This window comes from Triturus cristatus, chromosome 4_2 (genome assembly GCF_964204655.1).
Source record: "Triturus cristatus chromosome 4_2, aTriCri1.1, whole genome shotgun sequence".
NCBI lineage: Eukaryota > Metazoa > Chordata > Amphibia > Caudata > Salamandridae > Triturus > Triturus cristatus.
Window position 1 is genome coordinate 272,118,382 of NC_140586.1, and position 18,100 is coordinate 272,136,481.

The 18,100-nt window shown below is 44.4% G+C and overlaps 1 protein-coding gene across 1 annotated transcript in view; it reads left to right on the forward strand.

Moving 5' to 3' along the window:
• The window catches only part of SLC44A3 (solute carrier family 44 member 3), a 459,235-nt gene that overhangs the window by 157,043 nt on the left and 284,092 nt on the right, over positions 1 to 18,100 (forward strand). Inside the window, exon 5 of the mRNA XM_085601492.1 lies at positions 3,467 to 3,560. Coding sequence (XP_085457618.1) covers positions 3,467 to 3,560 — 94 coding nt within the window. The remainder of the gene's footprint in view (positions 1 to 3,466; positions 3,561 to 18,100) is intronic.

The following is an 18,100-nucleotide window of genomic DNA, read 5'->3' on the forward strand; positions in this document are numbered from 1 at the left end:
TCGTTGGAGGTTCCGCCCACTTTTTCCACCACTCTGCAAATGTGCCTCCCAGCGCACTACTGTTTGGGGGATGATGTCATCTTGGATGCTGAGGGTCCTTGGGGGCCAAGACCTCATCCTGTTACCTCCAGTAAGTCCCACACAGCTGGATTGCTGAGAACTGGTCAGAGGCCTCCCTTTCTCCACCGCTCTAACACGACTACTAGCTAAAAAAAATTCTTGAAAATTCACTTTAAAAAACCAATGGTTATAGGGACAGTATAGCTAGGAAATCAAATTTTACACAACCTTAGAAATTCACTAAAGAAAACAAAGGCTACAGGTTCAGGTTTCACTCATACAAAACTATAGAAATTCAGCAGCTATAGTTACCTGAACTAACTAGAACTTAAGCCCCTGCAATGCACTGCTTATGACCTCACATGTTACATCACTCATGACATGATCAGTGACATCACTGATGACATCATCCACAGAACCACTCATACCATCAGGTACTCTGACACCCACAAAATCAATCATTTACCCATTCACCTACCCATACAAGTACTCGGACATTCACTTATTCATCCATAGAGCCAGTGACACACCCACTCACTCACTCATACATCCACTTACACAGCCACTCACTCACCCAATCAGCTACTACACACCCACCTAATTCACCCATACAGCCTCTCAACACAACCACTGACTCATCCATACAACCAATTACAGACTCACCCACACAACCACTTACATAACCATTCACGCATCCAAACAAGTACTCACATATCCACCCACTCACCCATACAGTCAATCACAGACACATACTCTCTAATACAGCCACTCACACATCAACTCCCTTAACCAAACTCCCACACAAAGAGCCACTCACTCACCCATACAGCATACTTACACACCCAGTCACTCACTCATACAGCCATTCAGATGCCTACTCGCCCATCTATACAGCCACTGACACACCCACTCACCAATACAGCCACTTACTCAACCACACCCCTACTCACAAACCCATACAGCCACTCGCACACTCACACAACCATATACTTACACACCCAGTCACTCACTCATACAGCCATTCAGATGCCTACTCACCCATCTATACAGCCACTGACACACCCACTCACCAATACAGCCACTTACTCAACCACACCCCTACTCACACACCCATACAGCCACTCGCACACTCACACAACCATATACTTACACACCCAGTCACTCACTCATACAGTCATTCAGATGCCTACTCACCCATCTATACAGCCACTGACACACCCACTCACCAATACAGCCACTTACTCAACCACACCCCTACTCACACACCCATACAGCCACTCGCACAACCATATTGCAACTCAGACACCCACTCACACACGGATACACACAGTCACTTACATATTTGATGTTAAAAGTAGTATCACTCATTATTAGTAAACCACCTTATAATACCAAACAAAACACAATATCCCAAACATTGCATACTGTTACCTTACGATGGATATTGTGCAAGGTTTGGGTTAGATATGCAACTAGGAATGGCTGGGGATGCTTGGTACTCGTGGGCAGGGCACAAGTCATCAAAATAAAAGTGGGGGACCTAACCAAGTTGGGCAGTATGCAAGTAATATCATGGTGCGTGACATCACAGCACATTACGTCATGGCGGTTACATCACATGTGGCATGAAGTGATCTCACAGGAAGTGACATCAAAGAAGTGCCTTCAGATATTAATGCCTCACACATATTGTTTTGAAGGTCTATCATGAGTACGTTTAAGCGCACTACGAGGTTTAACAAATTAGCTTTTGCGTCAGGGTTGTGCCAAAAAAATGGCACAACCCAGATGCGAAACCTGGGCCTCATCTAATGCATTTTTTTTTAACTCTTCCACAAAGAATTTGGTGACAAGGAGAACAACAGGATATCTGTTCTGCTTAATTGGCTGCAAATTCTGCATTTTAAAATATGTTATGGGGTTAATGTCCCTGCTGCAGAGGTCTTCGTGTGCCCAGTAAATCTCATGGAAGGATGCGTGACGTAACTACGCATACTAATACCACATGTGCCATTACAACACAGGTATTATTATGCTAGTACGCATACAATGACCTACTATTACAACGCATTCTTTTACCACGCATATGCCTTTACTAAGCATGCCATTACAACGCAGAGGCATGCGTGGTAAAGTCATACACTTGGTAAAAGTGTTTAAGGTAAGTAACACTATCTTGCCCTACCCTAAATCACCACCCCTGCATGACCCCACCGACCCCAGCACTTGCCCTTTCCTAAACCCCTGACCCCAATCCTTTCCCTACCCTAAATCACTACCCCTGCACAACCCCCGACCCCCAATCCTTTCCCTACCCTAAACCCTAAATAACTTCTCCTGCATGACCCCAATTCTCTTCCTACCCTGAACCCTAAAACACTACCCTTGCCCGACCCTCCCTCCGACCCCCAGTCCTTTCCCTAACCGAAAACACTACCCTGCATGACCCCCCGACCCCCAGTCCTCTCCCTACCCTAAAACACTACCCCTGCAAGACCCCCCACCATCAGTCTTTTCCGACGCTTTGAAGGGCTCCTTGAGCCAGTCGGAAGCACAGCGATGGTCCCTCTGCTCTACGACTCAGCCCGCTGCATCGTAATGCTGCAGACGGAACGCAGGGGGCAGACGTTGAGCGGACTGCAACTGACGATCGACCTCAGAAGTATGAGAAGCAAAATCGGCCCCACTGGAATTGTTCTCTGTGACATGTAGGTTGCACACTCATGTTAGTAGCCAGAGCTTAAGCGTGTGAGCTCTAGCTACAAATTCAAGTTAATTGCAAATTATTCAGAGCACTGAAAGACTTTTAGAGATGAAATAAAATATTTCTGATTTTACCCCCAAATTTTTTAAATTACATTTTGTAAAAATAAGTAGCTAAGTAGAGACACTTTCCTTACTTCTTCGAGAATCTTCAAGAGTGAGCCTTGTGAGGTCATAGAGTATGTTGGTGAGCCCTTAAGGTGGCAGTGTGCTAGACAGCGATAGTACTACAGGAACGCAATGCACACTTTTTCAATGAAACACACACATAAGGCTACAATGTTTGCATCAGTGAACATTAGTGCAAATATTCTATTAAATTAAAAATGCCATAAGTAAATCCATGCATCAGTAGTCCCATTTGTAAATGTACAGAGCTTGCACAATTGGGGGGAGTAAAAATACATAGACACTAATTTACACTTTTGAATCCTATTGATATTGACTGAAGAAGCAATGGACCATAAATACATTTTGCTCAAAAAGACGATTTTATATAGTAGTGTATGGGTTTGTGTATATGCACGCAAGCAAAAATCAGATTGGCAGGCTGTTATTAATTACTCACAAGAATCAATGAGTTTAAGTATTTTGTGATACCATAATCTGACACACCATATTTTGGCTTATGTCATTGTCATAGGTTCCTTTTTGTGTGTTTATAATCTAAACTACACAGATTATGCAAAAGATCCAAAAGCCACTGAGTTGTGTCCTGATCTGCCCATTCCACCCAGGTAAGAATGAGAGTTCGTCAAATTTCAAAGTTAGCCGAGCTTTGATTAGTTTCTTTGTAAATGTTCCTTATGTGTCAATTTTTGAGCATCTCATAGAGAGCTACTAGTGCAAGTGTGACTAAAGCTCTCAAATGGTTTTAAGTGTACCCGCGACCCATGCCTAATTGTAGGGCTAAAGAGTTATGTATATGAAAATGAATCCCATTTAGATTATTATTATGTATATTTTTCCACTGTGGATACCCTGAACATGGGACCTGGATCTGGCCATCTTTGTTCAGTGACACCTTAATGTAGACAGTTAAGAACCTTGTATGAGATAAATATTCTCAAAACAGCTCTGGCTAAAGCAGCAGTGGGTGAAGTATATGCTGAAAAGGCAGCTGGTAAAGACTTGGCTAGGAGAGAAGAGCAGCATGAATATAGCGAACAGGTAGGACGAATCCTAGCAATTAGAACCCGGCAGGCGGCCACTCAGGGGCAGATAACAGAAATGACTACGGAGGCAGGGGCAAAAGCAAAAACACCAAAGGAAATTTGTGCTGTATTTCAGAATTTTTATAAGAAATTATACAGCCAGAATAATGAGGATCCAGATGTAGCGGAAATTGAGGAATATCTAGATTCTGCCTCCCTAGATAAGCTTACAGAGGAAGATAAGAACTCCCTTGAGATTAACTTTACCGCAGAAGAAGTACAAAGAGCCTTTAAGGATCTCCCGTCAGGGAAAGCAGTGGGACCCGATTTAATACCGTTAGAATTTTATAAGAAGTTTTTTCTAACCTTAGAAGCAGACATTAATCGACTTATGGGTATAATACAGAACGGTGCTGCCCCTCCGGAGTCTTGGGGAGAAGCTTCAATGGTGGTGTTTCTAAAAAAGAATAAAAGCTCTACGGATCCTGGGTCATATAGACCAATCAGTTTAATGAATAGCGATACTAAGGCCTATTCTAAAATCTTGGCAAACAGACTGAGCTTGGTTATTGGGAAGATAGTTTCACCCTGGCAGCACGGGTTTATACCAGGGAGGGGCACCGCCGATCATATCAGAAGGGTATTCGCGCTGCTGGATGGTACTACTGCCTCACGAGACCCTATGTCCTTAATATTACTGGACGCTGAAAAAGCTTTCGATAGGGTCTCGTGGGGTTTTCTTTGGGCAACAATGTATAAATATAATTTTGGGAAAATAAGCATAGGAGCATTAAAAGCCCTTTATAGAAACCCGACTATTAGACTGAGAGTGGGGGGGGAGTCGAGTGAGGTAATAAAAATTGAGCGTGGGACCAGGCAAGGATGCCCCTGCTCCCCTCTACTATTCGCTTGCTATATAGACTCATTTATTAGACACATAGAAAAAAATAAAAACATCTGTCCAATAGTGCTGAATGGATATGAGACCAAAATATTGGGATATGCAGATGACTTAGCAATTACATCATCAATACCAAAATTAGTGATAGGGGAAATCGAGAATGAGGCTAAAAAATATGGATTGCTGTCAGGGTATAAATTAAATCAAGGAAAAACACAAATAGTTATAAATCAATTTACTGCGATTAACGATGAGAAAGTTGTAGAGTCCGCGGTTTATTTGGGAGTTACTATAACATCTGACCTATCTAAGGTAGTGGAGGAAAATCTGACCCCAGTAATCAAAAAGGCAAAATTAGACTTGGATAGGATGGACAATTTACGCTTAACAATCATAGGCCGCTGCAATGTTATAAAGATGTTGTTTTTGCCCAAAATTTTATATTTATTCCGTACAATTCCTTTAGCATTCTCCAATAATTGGTTTAAGGAAATAGAGGGGATTGGTAATCGCTTTATATGGGCTAAGGGCAGAACTCGCGATTTCAATTAAGTTAACTAATGAGATTATGGTTCTTGGGGTGGTAAAGGAGGGACAGGAGGTACCCCATCAAGAATTTTTGTTTATTGCAAAGACGCTGAGCCGGCTTTGTATCACAACGGTATGGAAAGATTCTAACCCCCCTTCGTTTCAACAATAGCTCTCAAAATTATTAGCTATCTACACCCTAGAGAAATCTCTATATGAAAAAAAGGGAGTGAATGCAAGCCAACTTGGGAAACGGGTATGGGCCCCAGTTGAAAAATGGAAACTTAAATTAGATGGTTAATCTAAAAAGAGATAGGTATATGCTCACTCTGTCAGGACTAAAGTCGGCGGTGTTGAAATTGCTTGACTTTTACTTTTATGTTACTTTACTATTAATTTATTTATTTAAAAAAAAACAATTCTCTCCCTCCTCTTTCAGATTTTTCAGATCTCTCAATGTTCCCTTTTTCTGGAATTATAATAATTATATTATGTATTGTATCATGCTGTTTATTTTAAGAGACTAAACTTTACTCGAAGGATTTCTGGTGTATTAGATATATATGTCAAGCAACTAATTGTTTATACTTTATTTTTCTGATGATGAACAATAAAAAAAAATATATATATATATATTCTCAAAATACTAATGTTGTCATCTACTTTAGTAAAACAGAGTGTTCAAAGATTTAAAGATAAAATGGTCCCTTTTGAAAAGGATCTTTCCAGATTTATCAAAGACTTGGGTAATGAAATTTCACCTCATACTTCATACCTTTCTGCAATCTGTTTAGCTGAAAAATGTGTAATTCTTTTAACAGACCTTATTGTAAGAAAATATGTGTCTATTAAATGTGTTTCGATTGTCTTATCATTTTAAATTGCTTTTATGTGGAGGACTGAATGTAATCATAATTATAGACTGATCTAACTGTAATTTTGGGTATCGTCTAATGCAGCCAGCTACTGCTGTGTTTTGGAATGTGGTAGTATGCTAAATGTTCAAAGATACAAAATATGAGACCTATATGTAATTATTCCCCTTATGCACTATCATTTTGAAAATGCAAGCATTTTAAGTGTAAATCGATTATTAGTTTGACAAGTTGATTGCTTACAGCGGACTATCCTTTTCTCACTGCAATATATCCTATAACATAGCCTTTCGTGGCTCTTCTAGAAGATTGAGATTTTATATCTTACTTCAATACCACATATAAGCAATTGTGTGGTAGGTTGATCACTTTCTGAGGAGTGGTCATATTGATAGTGGGACCAATCATTTAATGTGCTCCAGTTGTTGCACTTGTTGAGGTTCATAAGTCAAAGCAGCTGTCTGTATTCGGTGTGGAATCTTGTTGGGCACCTGTGCAGATCTGCGGATCTTTTAGAACCATCCAAACAAAGCCAGAGGAAAATCAGCTAGCGGGGATTACATTTGTCCATACATGGTGTTGTAAAGACTTAAATAAGGATTCCATTTTGTCATCAAAGAGTACAAGATACAGTCATTAGAGCTCCAACCAAGATGTTGAAGTTGTAGTCTAACAATACCTCATGGTTGAGCACTTCCAACACAGGGTCGGGTGAGCAGCAGTAATCGGCAGTGGGGTTCTCCTGCACTGTCCTCTTTTCGCCCAGCTCCTTTGGGTCTGTATTAGAAGAAGTGTTGTCATTTCTCCTTCATCCATATAAGACATTAGTGAATGTTTATGGGCCTCTCAGGGGTGTGGCAGGCTTTTCACTGAAGAAAGTCTCCCTAAGGGTATGAACTCACTAAAGCACCCTAGACTCTCTTAGACCTGACTCGTGAGATGGGCTACAGGGGTATAAAAACCTTGAGCATCAAACATTGTACCTTCTACTCCAACTGCCACAATTCGTACTTACCTCGTAACGTCTGGTTTAATGGAAAATCATGTATTGTAAGGGTGCAATACATCTAGGCTCTTATTAACCATGTTTAACCTTGCCCTTATGACACCACCACTCTTTCTGCTTTATGATACTGTCCAGCCCCCATGGTGGAGGCTGAGTTTAACTACTCTGTAAGACTGATATATATTTTTGACTGAGTGTCTTCGGCTATTGAAGAGTCTAGGAGACCAATGGGACCAAGGAATTTTGGCATGAGAGCCAACAAATACTTTATAAAAAATAAGCAGTGCTTTGAGGAAGATGAGACCAAACAGCTAGTGGCATGTTCGGTCAAATATCATCAGCATTCAGACACGTTCGTTGTTTTTAAAACTGACCAAGACAGAAGCAGGTGCTAACAAAGTACAAAATAGTTTTTTCAACTGTTCATCAAAATGATATGCTGACCCCTGAAGATCAACATTAGCTTAAGATTATATTCTTTGTTGTAATGTATCTTCGTACCCTGCCCAATGAGGACCTTCTCAGGCTACATGCTCCCATCATGAAAGATGAAGTGATGGTCACAGTAAGGGTTCTGAAAAAGGGTAAGGCATCAGGTGGCTGAGGGGCTTCTAGGGTGTACGTCTGACGTTATGTGAGGAGGGTCCTAACACCTAATGGTCAATGACAACATTCACAAACAAAAAAAATGATTAGAGAGAGATAATTCTGCGATCCAGTGGTGAGCCCGGGATGGCGTGGGGTAGAAAGTGTTAAAGATTGGGATATCTGTAGGGTGATTACATAGTATCCATATTTTTGTTACTCAAAGAGCATGAGCTATGCACGTCTTAAGAACAGATATTAGGAATGAGGATGTCAGTAACAAAGGGCATCACAGATGACAACTTAATCAATTGCAGAAATGATTGACTTGTGCAGAAGGGTGCCGATGATGACATTAAAAACCTCCTGAGAAATTCTTTATACCAGCTGTTCTGAACCTGTGGTCCACAGACCTCTAGGGGTCTGCAACACCTACTCAGACGGTCCACGACTGTTTGAAAACCTAATTAGTAGTAGAATAATAAAGTATATATACAAAAAAGCAAAATTGGAAGTTTGAAGATTCTCTTTATATGTGAAGACATTTGAAATTGGAAGATGAAAAGTTACATTGGTGTCCTTGTCTTGATTTGTGGGAGCAACAGAAGTACAGTAACAGGAATCTAGTATAGACAATTTTTGACCTCAATTGAAGCAGCATTGGTTTGTGCTGACAAAATGAGATCTCGAATTAGGAGCAAAAGAGACAAAGTGATATTTTAGAGTTTAGCATATTGTTTCGTCTTGTAGAATGGCATTTTGAAAAGCTCCAACCTTCCTATTAAAAGTTCGATTTGTGCATGTTTTTTATTACTTAAATACAATATTTAATAATTTGTGTATTTGCTTCATGAAAACTTGTTTCTGTATTTTTGTGTATTATGATGTGGTTCAAATGACATAAACTGTTTAGGGGGGCATGTGTCCAGTAGTGATTCAGTGGGGGCCCAAAGAATTCAAAGGATCAAGATCCACTGCTTTAGAACACAGCCAAGCAAGAGAACAAATGCAGATGTGTGTAAGTCAGTCTGTCACATAGTTTCTGAATGTGGTCAAGAAAGGTACCAGATTAAATTCAGGTGGCTTGAGTTCCATATTGTTAATGCAGGCCCCTATAAAGACTAATGGAGGGTTTGTGATACTTTTTTAAAATTATTATTCTGTGTTTCCAGACAGCTTTCTACTTACTGCATACCATATTAGCAATAAGCTTCAATGGGAAGCTTGAAGTGAGATTAATACTGGTATTAAAGATCTCTAATGATCCTGGTGCTGGAGCTGTCCAGTTCTATGCCTTCCTTTTGCAGGTTGAACAATTGTGTATGATCAGCATCTTAAACGTAATGGTAGTAACAAGGAGATACGTTGCCATTTAATGCTGTCATCTTTTTGGAATCTTCCTTACTGGCCATCTTCCCTAGGCCCTAAACCTACCCGGGTCCTACACTGAAAAATATAGGTATAAATGCATTTTAATTGGCATTTAGAACAATAAGTACAATGTCAACAGTAATAAATTAATCAAAACAAGATTTCATCCCTCTCCCCAAGTCGTATGCCTATCCCTCCATCTCTACTCCCCCCTTCGCTTCCTTACCACCTAACCTGGAGTCACCGCCACCCTCAATGAAACCCTCACTTTCCATGTAGAAATATTATTCATATGCTGGGGATAGTAGTTCAGTTTTCATCTGTGAGACTGTAAATTAATAATCCTTTAGTTTGAAACTGTCCAATATATTTAGCTCTCTGAGTCGTTTGGGAATATACAGTTCTTTATAGTCTTTTCTGAAGAAATTGAGCCAAAGGCCCCATTGCTTTGTAAAGTCTTATTCTTCACCTTGAGCAGCTCTTGATATGTTCTCCATTTCCAGAATCCACCTCAATTATTACATCCATTTGTGTTCTGTTTGGGACAACTGCTGATCCCAAAGAGAGAGGATTGTTTTTGTGGCTGCTAATAACAGATGGGCGATAAGCCACTCTTCCTACCATGCAATGGATAAATGCCCATTGCCGGGGTCTCAACAGTATCTCTTCAGTACACTTTGCCAGTTTTGAGCCTGTAATTTCTGTTATTGATGCAAGAATGGAATTCCAGAATGATTTTAATCATGGTCAGGGCCAGAGAATATGCATTAAAGTTCCATCCGCTGGTCCCCCAACACCCCAAACTGTCTGTGTCTGCCTTGGCTGGGTGTAATGCCATCAATAAAATATTTTGCTCATTGTCTCTCTTCCCCTGGTACAAGATACAAAATTGATTGCCTCATGCAGAATGTCCTCCCACTGTTTCTCATCTAATTTAATGTGCAGCTCTCTTCCCCAAGAGTACTGAAACTTACATTTCTCGCCCTTTCTTCTAAGGTTCTGCATGTCGTAAATTCTGGGGCTACCTTGTTTGTCTCCAATACAGATCAATAAATATTTCTCAAAGGGTGTCAGGGTTCTTGTAGCCCCTTGTCTGTTGATAGGACTGAGGAGCCAGTGGTGCAATTGTGAATATCAGAAAGGTTTTTATTCCATAAGGGCAACTTCTTCCTCCAGCTGTTAAAATATTTCACAATGTCAGTCATGGCCTAACATATCTCTTAGCATCTTTCACCTGTTATCTAACCATTTTTATGTGGCCCTATTTAGGCTGGGAGTAGATTCAGTGTTCCCTCCAGAGTGGCGTGAAAGGTACGGGAAGGAGGTCAAGCCCTCACTTGACTTCTAGTTTGTCCCCGACCTCCAGTGTGGCCCTGATAACTGGTGACTTGTAAATTGTGCATGTTTGCTGTCCTTTCAGCTGCCTGGGACCTCCCAGAATGGCCCTATGACTAGGGTACGATCAATCATATAGAAGCTTCCCTTCTGGTCCAGTAAATCAAGAACCGCAGATTGACTTTAGCATGATGATTTGTAGCTTTCTTCTCCACTCTGTGCAGCTAAATGTATGAATAACATAGTGACTTTGCTCCTGAATGTAGTCTTTTGGAATGTCGAGAGCAGGAGTTTGAAAAATATTGAGGATCTTTGGGAGAATGGTTATCTTACAGGCTGCTATTTTATCCAGGTGCGATAGTATCTTTTGCATCCAACTAGTAAGTTCAGTCTTTACTGCTTCTTTAGTGTTAGTCAGGGTGTGCGTTAGACTCAAGTAGTTAATACAAGAGTCCGCTACCGCAGCAGGGTTAGATGCTGTTGCCTCTCTACCTTTGTTTGTCAGGACTTTCTGAGAGGTCTCCAGTTCAGCCGTAACCTGCAGGAGTCAGTTTGGAGCAGGTCCACCACTGATAGTAGAATGCCATTTGCAAACCTAATTCATTTTTTATCTTGGGTGCCAAGTTTGATCCCTTTGATTTTGGGGTTAGCTCAAATATGCTGAGTTAAGGGTTAAAGAGTCAAGGCAAAAAGGAGAGGTGAAGAGGGGGCACCCCTTCCTAGAATCCTACGTATGATCACCCATCTAGAAAGTATCTCATTGATTTTAACCTTAGCTTTAGGGTGATAATCTACCTGCAACTAATTTCAAAATTGTTCTCCCATCCCCATAGCCTGCAACATGCCTGACACAAAGTCCCAGTCAACCCTGTCAAACACTTTTTCATAGTCTAGGGTGATTAGGATAGATTGTTTAGTTCCTGTGTTGCCTATGTTCAATAGATGTAGGGCCTTATTGGTGTTGTCGTAATTTGGCGTTCATGAATGAAGTGCAGCTGATCGGGGTGCACCATCTCCCCCATCAATGGTTGTAATCTCAGAGATGCAACTATAATGATAATTCCGTCCACATTGAGGAGGGCGAATGGCCTATACTAGTGTTGTGTAAGCGTCAGAATGTCAGCAGTATACACAACCCACTAACCTGAGCCAGCCAGCAGGAACGATGCGTGAGGTGAGTATCCCCCTTCTTCTCCCCTCCGCTGACGCCCACCAATGGAAGAAAACCAGAGCAGTGCGGGAAAGCGGCGGGGAGAAAGGGGGGAACAAAAGAGGATGGCAGGAGTCGTAGGCAGGTCAAATGACTGTATGGTCTGTAGGTCAGGGATGAGTTCGAGGCGGGGTCTTGCACGGGGCACTACGGACAAGAAAACAGAGAACAAGTAAAGAGGCACTGTCGTTAATGGGATTATCCCCAACCCTAACCCTACTATCTGGAACTCACTGTTATCAGGGGGGGGATGTTATCAGGGGGGATGTTCCTCCAGCCAGTATGCAGAGGGCTTCCGCTTGGTGCGAGGGTTCGAATCCCCCGTTGGTGCCCAGCCTCAACTGACCTCACACTTGCGGCCTTTTCAGAAAGGGTAGAGTCCCAAACCAGAGATGTGATGATAGGTACACAGTTGGGGAAATGCCCGAAAGGAGGACAAGGGAGGGCACTCCGGCCCCCTACAATCCTGCGTCTTGTCCCCCTCCTAGCATCTAGGGTTCCCAGTCTGTAAAGAAAACAAATGAGGTGCTTTCTGCTATTCCTTCAAAGCGGGGGCACCCAAGTAATGAGGAGATAAGTCGCTCCCCCCTACAAGCGCTCAACAGCTGTTCTTTCACAGCGGTCCCGCTCCGTACCACAAGGAGGCGAAAAGGCACTGTAAACACAAGCGCTCCTCCACTGTTCCTGCACAGTGGGAGCGTTCCAGAACCACAGGGGCACTGTCCGCACCAATACGGGTTACCTTTCGCTGTATGCTGTCTCGGGAAGCCGTTGACGTCCAGCGCGGCTTCTTCTGTAGTTGGCGGTCTCTCGAGGACAGGCGTACGGTTTCTCCGTGTCGAGGATTTCAGGGTTGAGAGCGCACACGGCACTCGCGGCTGCTTTCGTTGCGGAAGCAACCCGGAACTGGGGGCAAGATTGTCAAGCGCCTCCTCTTAGTGGAGGCGGTCCTTTATGGGATCTGGAAACGCGTACTTTGATGACGCGAGTCCGTCCGGTGGTCGTCCCGGCTTCCCAGGATGCGCCCGGTGGAATGAGTCCACCAAGTCGGGGCAATGGAGATTGTGTGCCGGTTCCCAGGTCCTGTCCTCCACCCCAAAGCCTTTCCAATCCACTAAATACTGGACCCGCCCTCTCACTATTCTAGAGTCCAGCAGTTCCTTCACTTCGTACTCTTCCTGACCGTCTACGTCTATGGGTTGCGGTCTGTCTGGGAGTCTCATGTTGACAGGGCAGGGTTGTAACAACAACACATGAAATACGGGATGTATGTGCCAAACGAGGGGAAGGGACAGTCTCATGGCCACAGGGTTCACGACTTTCTCGATGCTATAGGGTCCTATGTATCTGGGCTTCAACTTATCAATCCCTTTTAATTGGAGGTTACGTGTAGACAGCCATACTGTGTCGCCCACCTTATACTTTGGTTCCTCCTCCCTCCTCCGGTCGGCCCAGTTTTTGTGCGCTGCCTGGGCTGAAGCCAAACTGTTTTTGGCATCTATCAACACTGCTCTGAGGTGAGCATGATGTTCCTGGATGCTGGGAAGCTTGGAGTGCACGGGCCAGTCAAAAGGGAGCATGTTGGGATGGTGTCCGTATAGGCAAAAGAACGGTGAACAGCCCAACGTGGAATGCTCAGCGTTATGATACGCGAATTCTGCCATCCATAGTAAAGGAAACCAATGTATGGGATTCTGTAATGTGAAACATCGCAAGTATTGTTCAAGGGTCTGGTTTAAGCGTTCTGTTTTTCCATCGGTTTGTGGTTGGAAGCTTGTAGATGTTCGTGCGTCGATAGCGAGTGATTCACAGAGAGCTTTCCAGAACCGGAACGTGAACTGGGATCCCCTGTCCGTGATTATAACACTAGAAATTCCATGTGCCCTGACAATGTGCTGAAGAAAAACAAGAGCTAGTTCTGCAGAAGTGGGGAGTTTTTTCAACGGGACGAAATGCCCCATCTTTGTCAGATGATCCACCAGTACCAGTATTACTGTATATCCTTCGCAGGGGGAAATTTCGACGATGAAATCCATCGAGATGGTGTACCAGGGTCGAGGGGGAATAGGAATAGTCCGTAGGAACCCCGTAGGTCTTCTATGAATCGCCTTACTCTGAGCGCAAACTGAACAGGTTTTCACATACTCGTGAGTGTCTTTTCTCAATGTAGGCCACCAATAAGATCTCTCTAGGCACGAGATGGTTTTGTAAATACCCAAATGACCCCTCTGTGGCGCATCGTGCGTCCAAGTAAGCACTTTTTGTTGCAAAAGAGGGTCTGGAATATACAAAGAGTGGGAGTGATACAGAAGACTGTCCTTTTCGTTTCTTCTGTCTGATATCCAGTCTTGTGCGTCTACTTCTGCCACTGCTACTCTAAGGTCTTCCAAGAAATCTTGTGAGGTGATCTGAGCAATAGTCTTGACGGTTACCGTCTTGTCTGGGAGGATAAAAGGTGGTTCCTTCTCTTCCGTTTCCATATTACATTCGAGTTCTTCAACCCTGTACAGTGCATCTGCCTTCCAATACTGAGGTCCCGGGCGGTATTTAATAATGAAATCAAAATCGGCAAAAAAAAGCGTCCATCGCAGTTGTCTGGGCTTTAGAGCCTTCGCCGTTTTAAGGAATAAGAGATTGCGATGGTCTGTGAAGATCTCGACTGTGTGTCGGGCTCCCAGAAGATAATGTCTCCATTCCTCACAAGCGCGTTTAATTGCCAATAACTCCTTGTCAGTGACGGACTAATTTATCTCACAAGGGGATAGCTTTTTAGAATAATAGGCCACGGGATGGAGCTGTCCTGTTTCAGGATGTCGTTGGGAAAGTACCCCACCTATGGCGTATTGCGATGCATCCGTCTCCACAATAAATGGGAGTAATATATCCGGGTGCCTTAAGATAGGAGCTTGTGTAAACCTATCCTTCAGGGCCTGGAAGGCTTGTTCCGCTTCTGTTCCCCATCGAAAAGGAGTATTCTTTCTCAGCAACTTTGATATGGGGGTGAGTATTCTCGAGAAGTCTTTGATGAATCGCCGGTAATAATTAGCGAATCCTAGGAATCTCTGTACTGCCTTGACGTTGTGGGGTGCCTTCCATTCTGTGATCGCCTGTACCTTGCCATGATCCATCTGAAACCCCCGGGAGTTAATGATGTAACCTAGAAAGGTGACCTCTTCTGCGTGAAACAAACATTTTTCCAATTTTGCAAATAATGAATGACGCTGTAGTCTGTCTAATACCGCTGTCACGTGCTGCACATGGTCCTCTAGGGTGTTGGAATATACCAAAATATCGTCAATATACACCAAGTAAAACGTTTCCAGGAAGCCTCGAAGTACCTCATCCATAAAATACTGAAAGGCTGCCGGGGCGTTACACAGCCCAAACGGCATCACCATGTACTCATATAAACCGAACTTGGTTCTAAAGGCTGTCTTCCACTCATCCCCCTTTTTTACGCGGACCAGGTGATAAGCTCCTCGTAAATCGAGTTTAGTAAACCATCTTGAGTTGGTCCAATAGCACTGGTATTAAGGGCAGGGGATATCGATTTTTGATGGTGACACGATTTATGGCTCTGAAGTCAATACACGGACGAAGCTCATCGCAATCCTTCTTGGGTATAAAAAAAAGAGGGGATGAAGCGGGTGAAGAAGAGTGCCTGATGAATCCGGAGGCCAGGTTGTCTGCAAGGTATTGTTGTAAGTACTTTCGACAATCGTAGGAGCGATGCGGAGGGAGGCGCGTGGCCTTCTGTTTGTCAAACACTTGGAGGTAGTCGTGGTAGACGTCAGGTAAGGTGATGGAGCAGCAGAAACCTGTTTCAGCGCACCCGGAAGCCAGAAGGCTCGCTTGTGTCTCTTCCTCCCCTACCTGACCTATGGCTTGGTTAGTGCAATGTTCCAGGCAGTATGCGGATGTCAAGGAGACGGTACGTGCGGCCCAATGAATGACGGGATCATGCAAGGTTAGCCAGGGCATACCCAATATGAGCCTGAAGTGTGGTGCGTCAATGAGATCTAAACTAATATATTCGTAGTGGTCACAACCGAATTTCATGAGAAGAGGGATCGTCTGAAACAAGACAGGTCCAGAGGACAGGGCGGTGCCGTCCACGGCTTTGACTTCCTCTGGGTGTTTCTTCTTCTCTTGTGGGACCCCAATGGTATTGGCATATTTTAGGTCCATGTAATTCCCTGTTGCACCCGAATCCAACATCGCAGGTATGTCCAAGGGGATATTGGGGCAAATCCAGAGGGTAATCCCTACGTTGAGATGTGCCACAGCAGGTTGGATGGTGTTAGCATTGGCGGGGGAGATCGCTGCTTGTTTCCCACCCGGTCCAGGGATCTCCTCCTGACTTGGGTGTGCTAGTTTTCCGCTGTCTCTTCCTGGTGCACCGAGGAGACTTGCATTCTTGGGTTGCTGGTTTTTTCCGGGAGTCGCGTTCTTGCTCGGCATTCCCGTATAAAATGCCCGCTCTTACCGCAGTAGAGGCACAGTCTCATCTTCCTCCGTCTTTCCCGTTCGTCGTTCGTTAATGGTCCCTTGATTCCTCCAATCTGCATCGGTTCAGAGGGATCTGCAGGTTTTGGAGAGTCATCTGGGGATAGTCTAGGTCGTACCGAGGAAAAGCGGTTTTCACCCCTACTTCGGTCTCCCTTCCGTTCTTGGAGACGATGCTCCAATTGGACCGTGAGCGTAATGAATTCCTCGCACGTAGGAGGCAGTTGTACCACCTGGGAAAGAACGTCCTTTAACTCTCCTCTCAAACCTTGATAAAAAAGGGAGGTACGTTTTTCCTGAGGCCAATCTGTCTCCACCACCAAGCAATTGAAGGTGGTGATGTACGTAAGGAGATCCTGAGATCCTTGCTTCAGGGTCATCAACTCCCTGTCCAATGTAAGCATGTGAGATTTTCTATCAAACAACTTCCTCATTTCCACACAGAAGTCGGGGAAGTGATGTAACACGATATCGTTCCTTTCCATCAAGGGTATGGTCCAACTGGCTGCGTTCCCTCCCATGTAGTACATCGTGAACGCTGTTTTTGCGGCCTCATCCTGGAAAACCGCTGGCTTACATAGAAAATGCAACCTACATTGATTGAGCAATGTCTCAAACTTTTTTGGATCTCCGTAGAACCTTTCAGGGGGTGCCAGGGGTATACCAGTGTTCTGCAGCACATGTACCGTGGGGACAGTCTCTGTGACGGAAGTAGGGCCCTGAGGGGAAAAGACCCCAACCCCTTTGGGAGGGTCTGACTTATGCCCCATACCAGGAGGAGGGAGTGTCCATTCCTTTATGTAACCACCCGCTCCTCTAGAATCGGGTTTGCCTTGACGGGATAAACCCGCTACTTCCCTACGTAGGGTACCTAATTCGCTTTTTAGGTCTCGGTTTTCAGCACGGGAGGCATGTACCTCTACCTGAAGCGCAGTGAGGCTCTCTAGAAGAGAAGCAAGAACAACGCTGGTGTCCATCGTTCGGGCTGGGATGCTATCTTGGGCTTGACAATCTGTTGTGTAAGCGTCAGAATGTCAGCAGTATACACAACCCACTAACCTGAGCCAGCCAGCAGGAACGATGCGTGAGGTGAGTATCCCCCTTCTTCTCCCCTCCGCTGACGCCCACCAATGGAAGAAAACCAGAGCAGTGCGGGAAAGCGGCGGGGAGAAAGGGGGGAACAAAAGAGGATGGCAGGAGTCGTAGGCAGGTCAAATGACTGTATGGTCTGTAGGTCAGGGATGAGTTCGAGGCGGGGTCTTGCACGGGGCACTACGGACAAGAAAACAGAGAACAAGTAAAGAGGCACTGTTGTTAATGGGATTATCCCCAACCCTAACCCTACTATCTGGAACTCACTGTTATCAGGGGGGGTGTTATCAAGGGGGATGTTCCTCCAGCCAGTATGCAGAGACTTCCGCTTGGTGCGAGGGTTCGAATCCCCCGTTGGTGCCCAGCCTCAACCGACCTCACACTTGCGGCCTTTTCAGAAAGGGTAGAGTCCCAAACCAGAGATGTGATGATAGGTACACAGTTGGGGAAATGCCCAAAAGGAGGACAAGGGAGGGCACTCCGGCCCCCTACAATCCTGCATCTTGTCCCCCTCCTAGCATCTAGGGTTCCCAGTCTGTAAAGAAAACAAATGAGGTGCTCTCCGCTATTCCTTCACAGCGGGGGCACCCAAGTAATGAGGAGATAAGTCGCTCCCCCCTACAAGCGCTCAACAGCTGTTCTTTTACAGCGGTCGCGCTCCGTACCACAAGGAGCGAAAAGGCACTGTAAACACAAGCGCTCCTCCACTGTTCC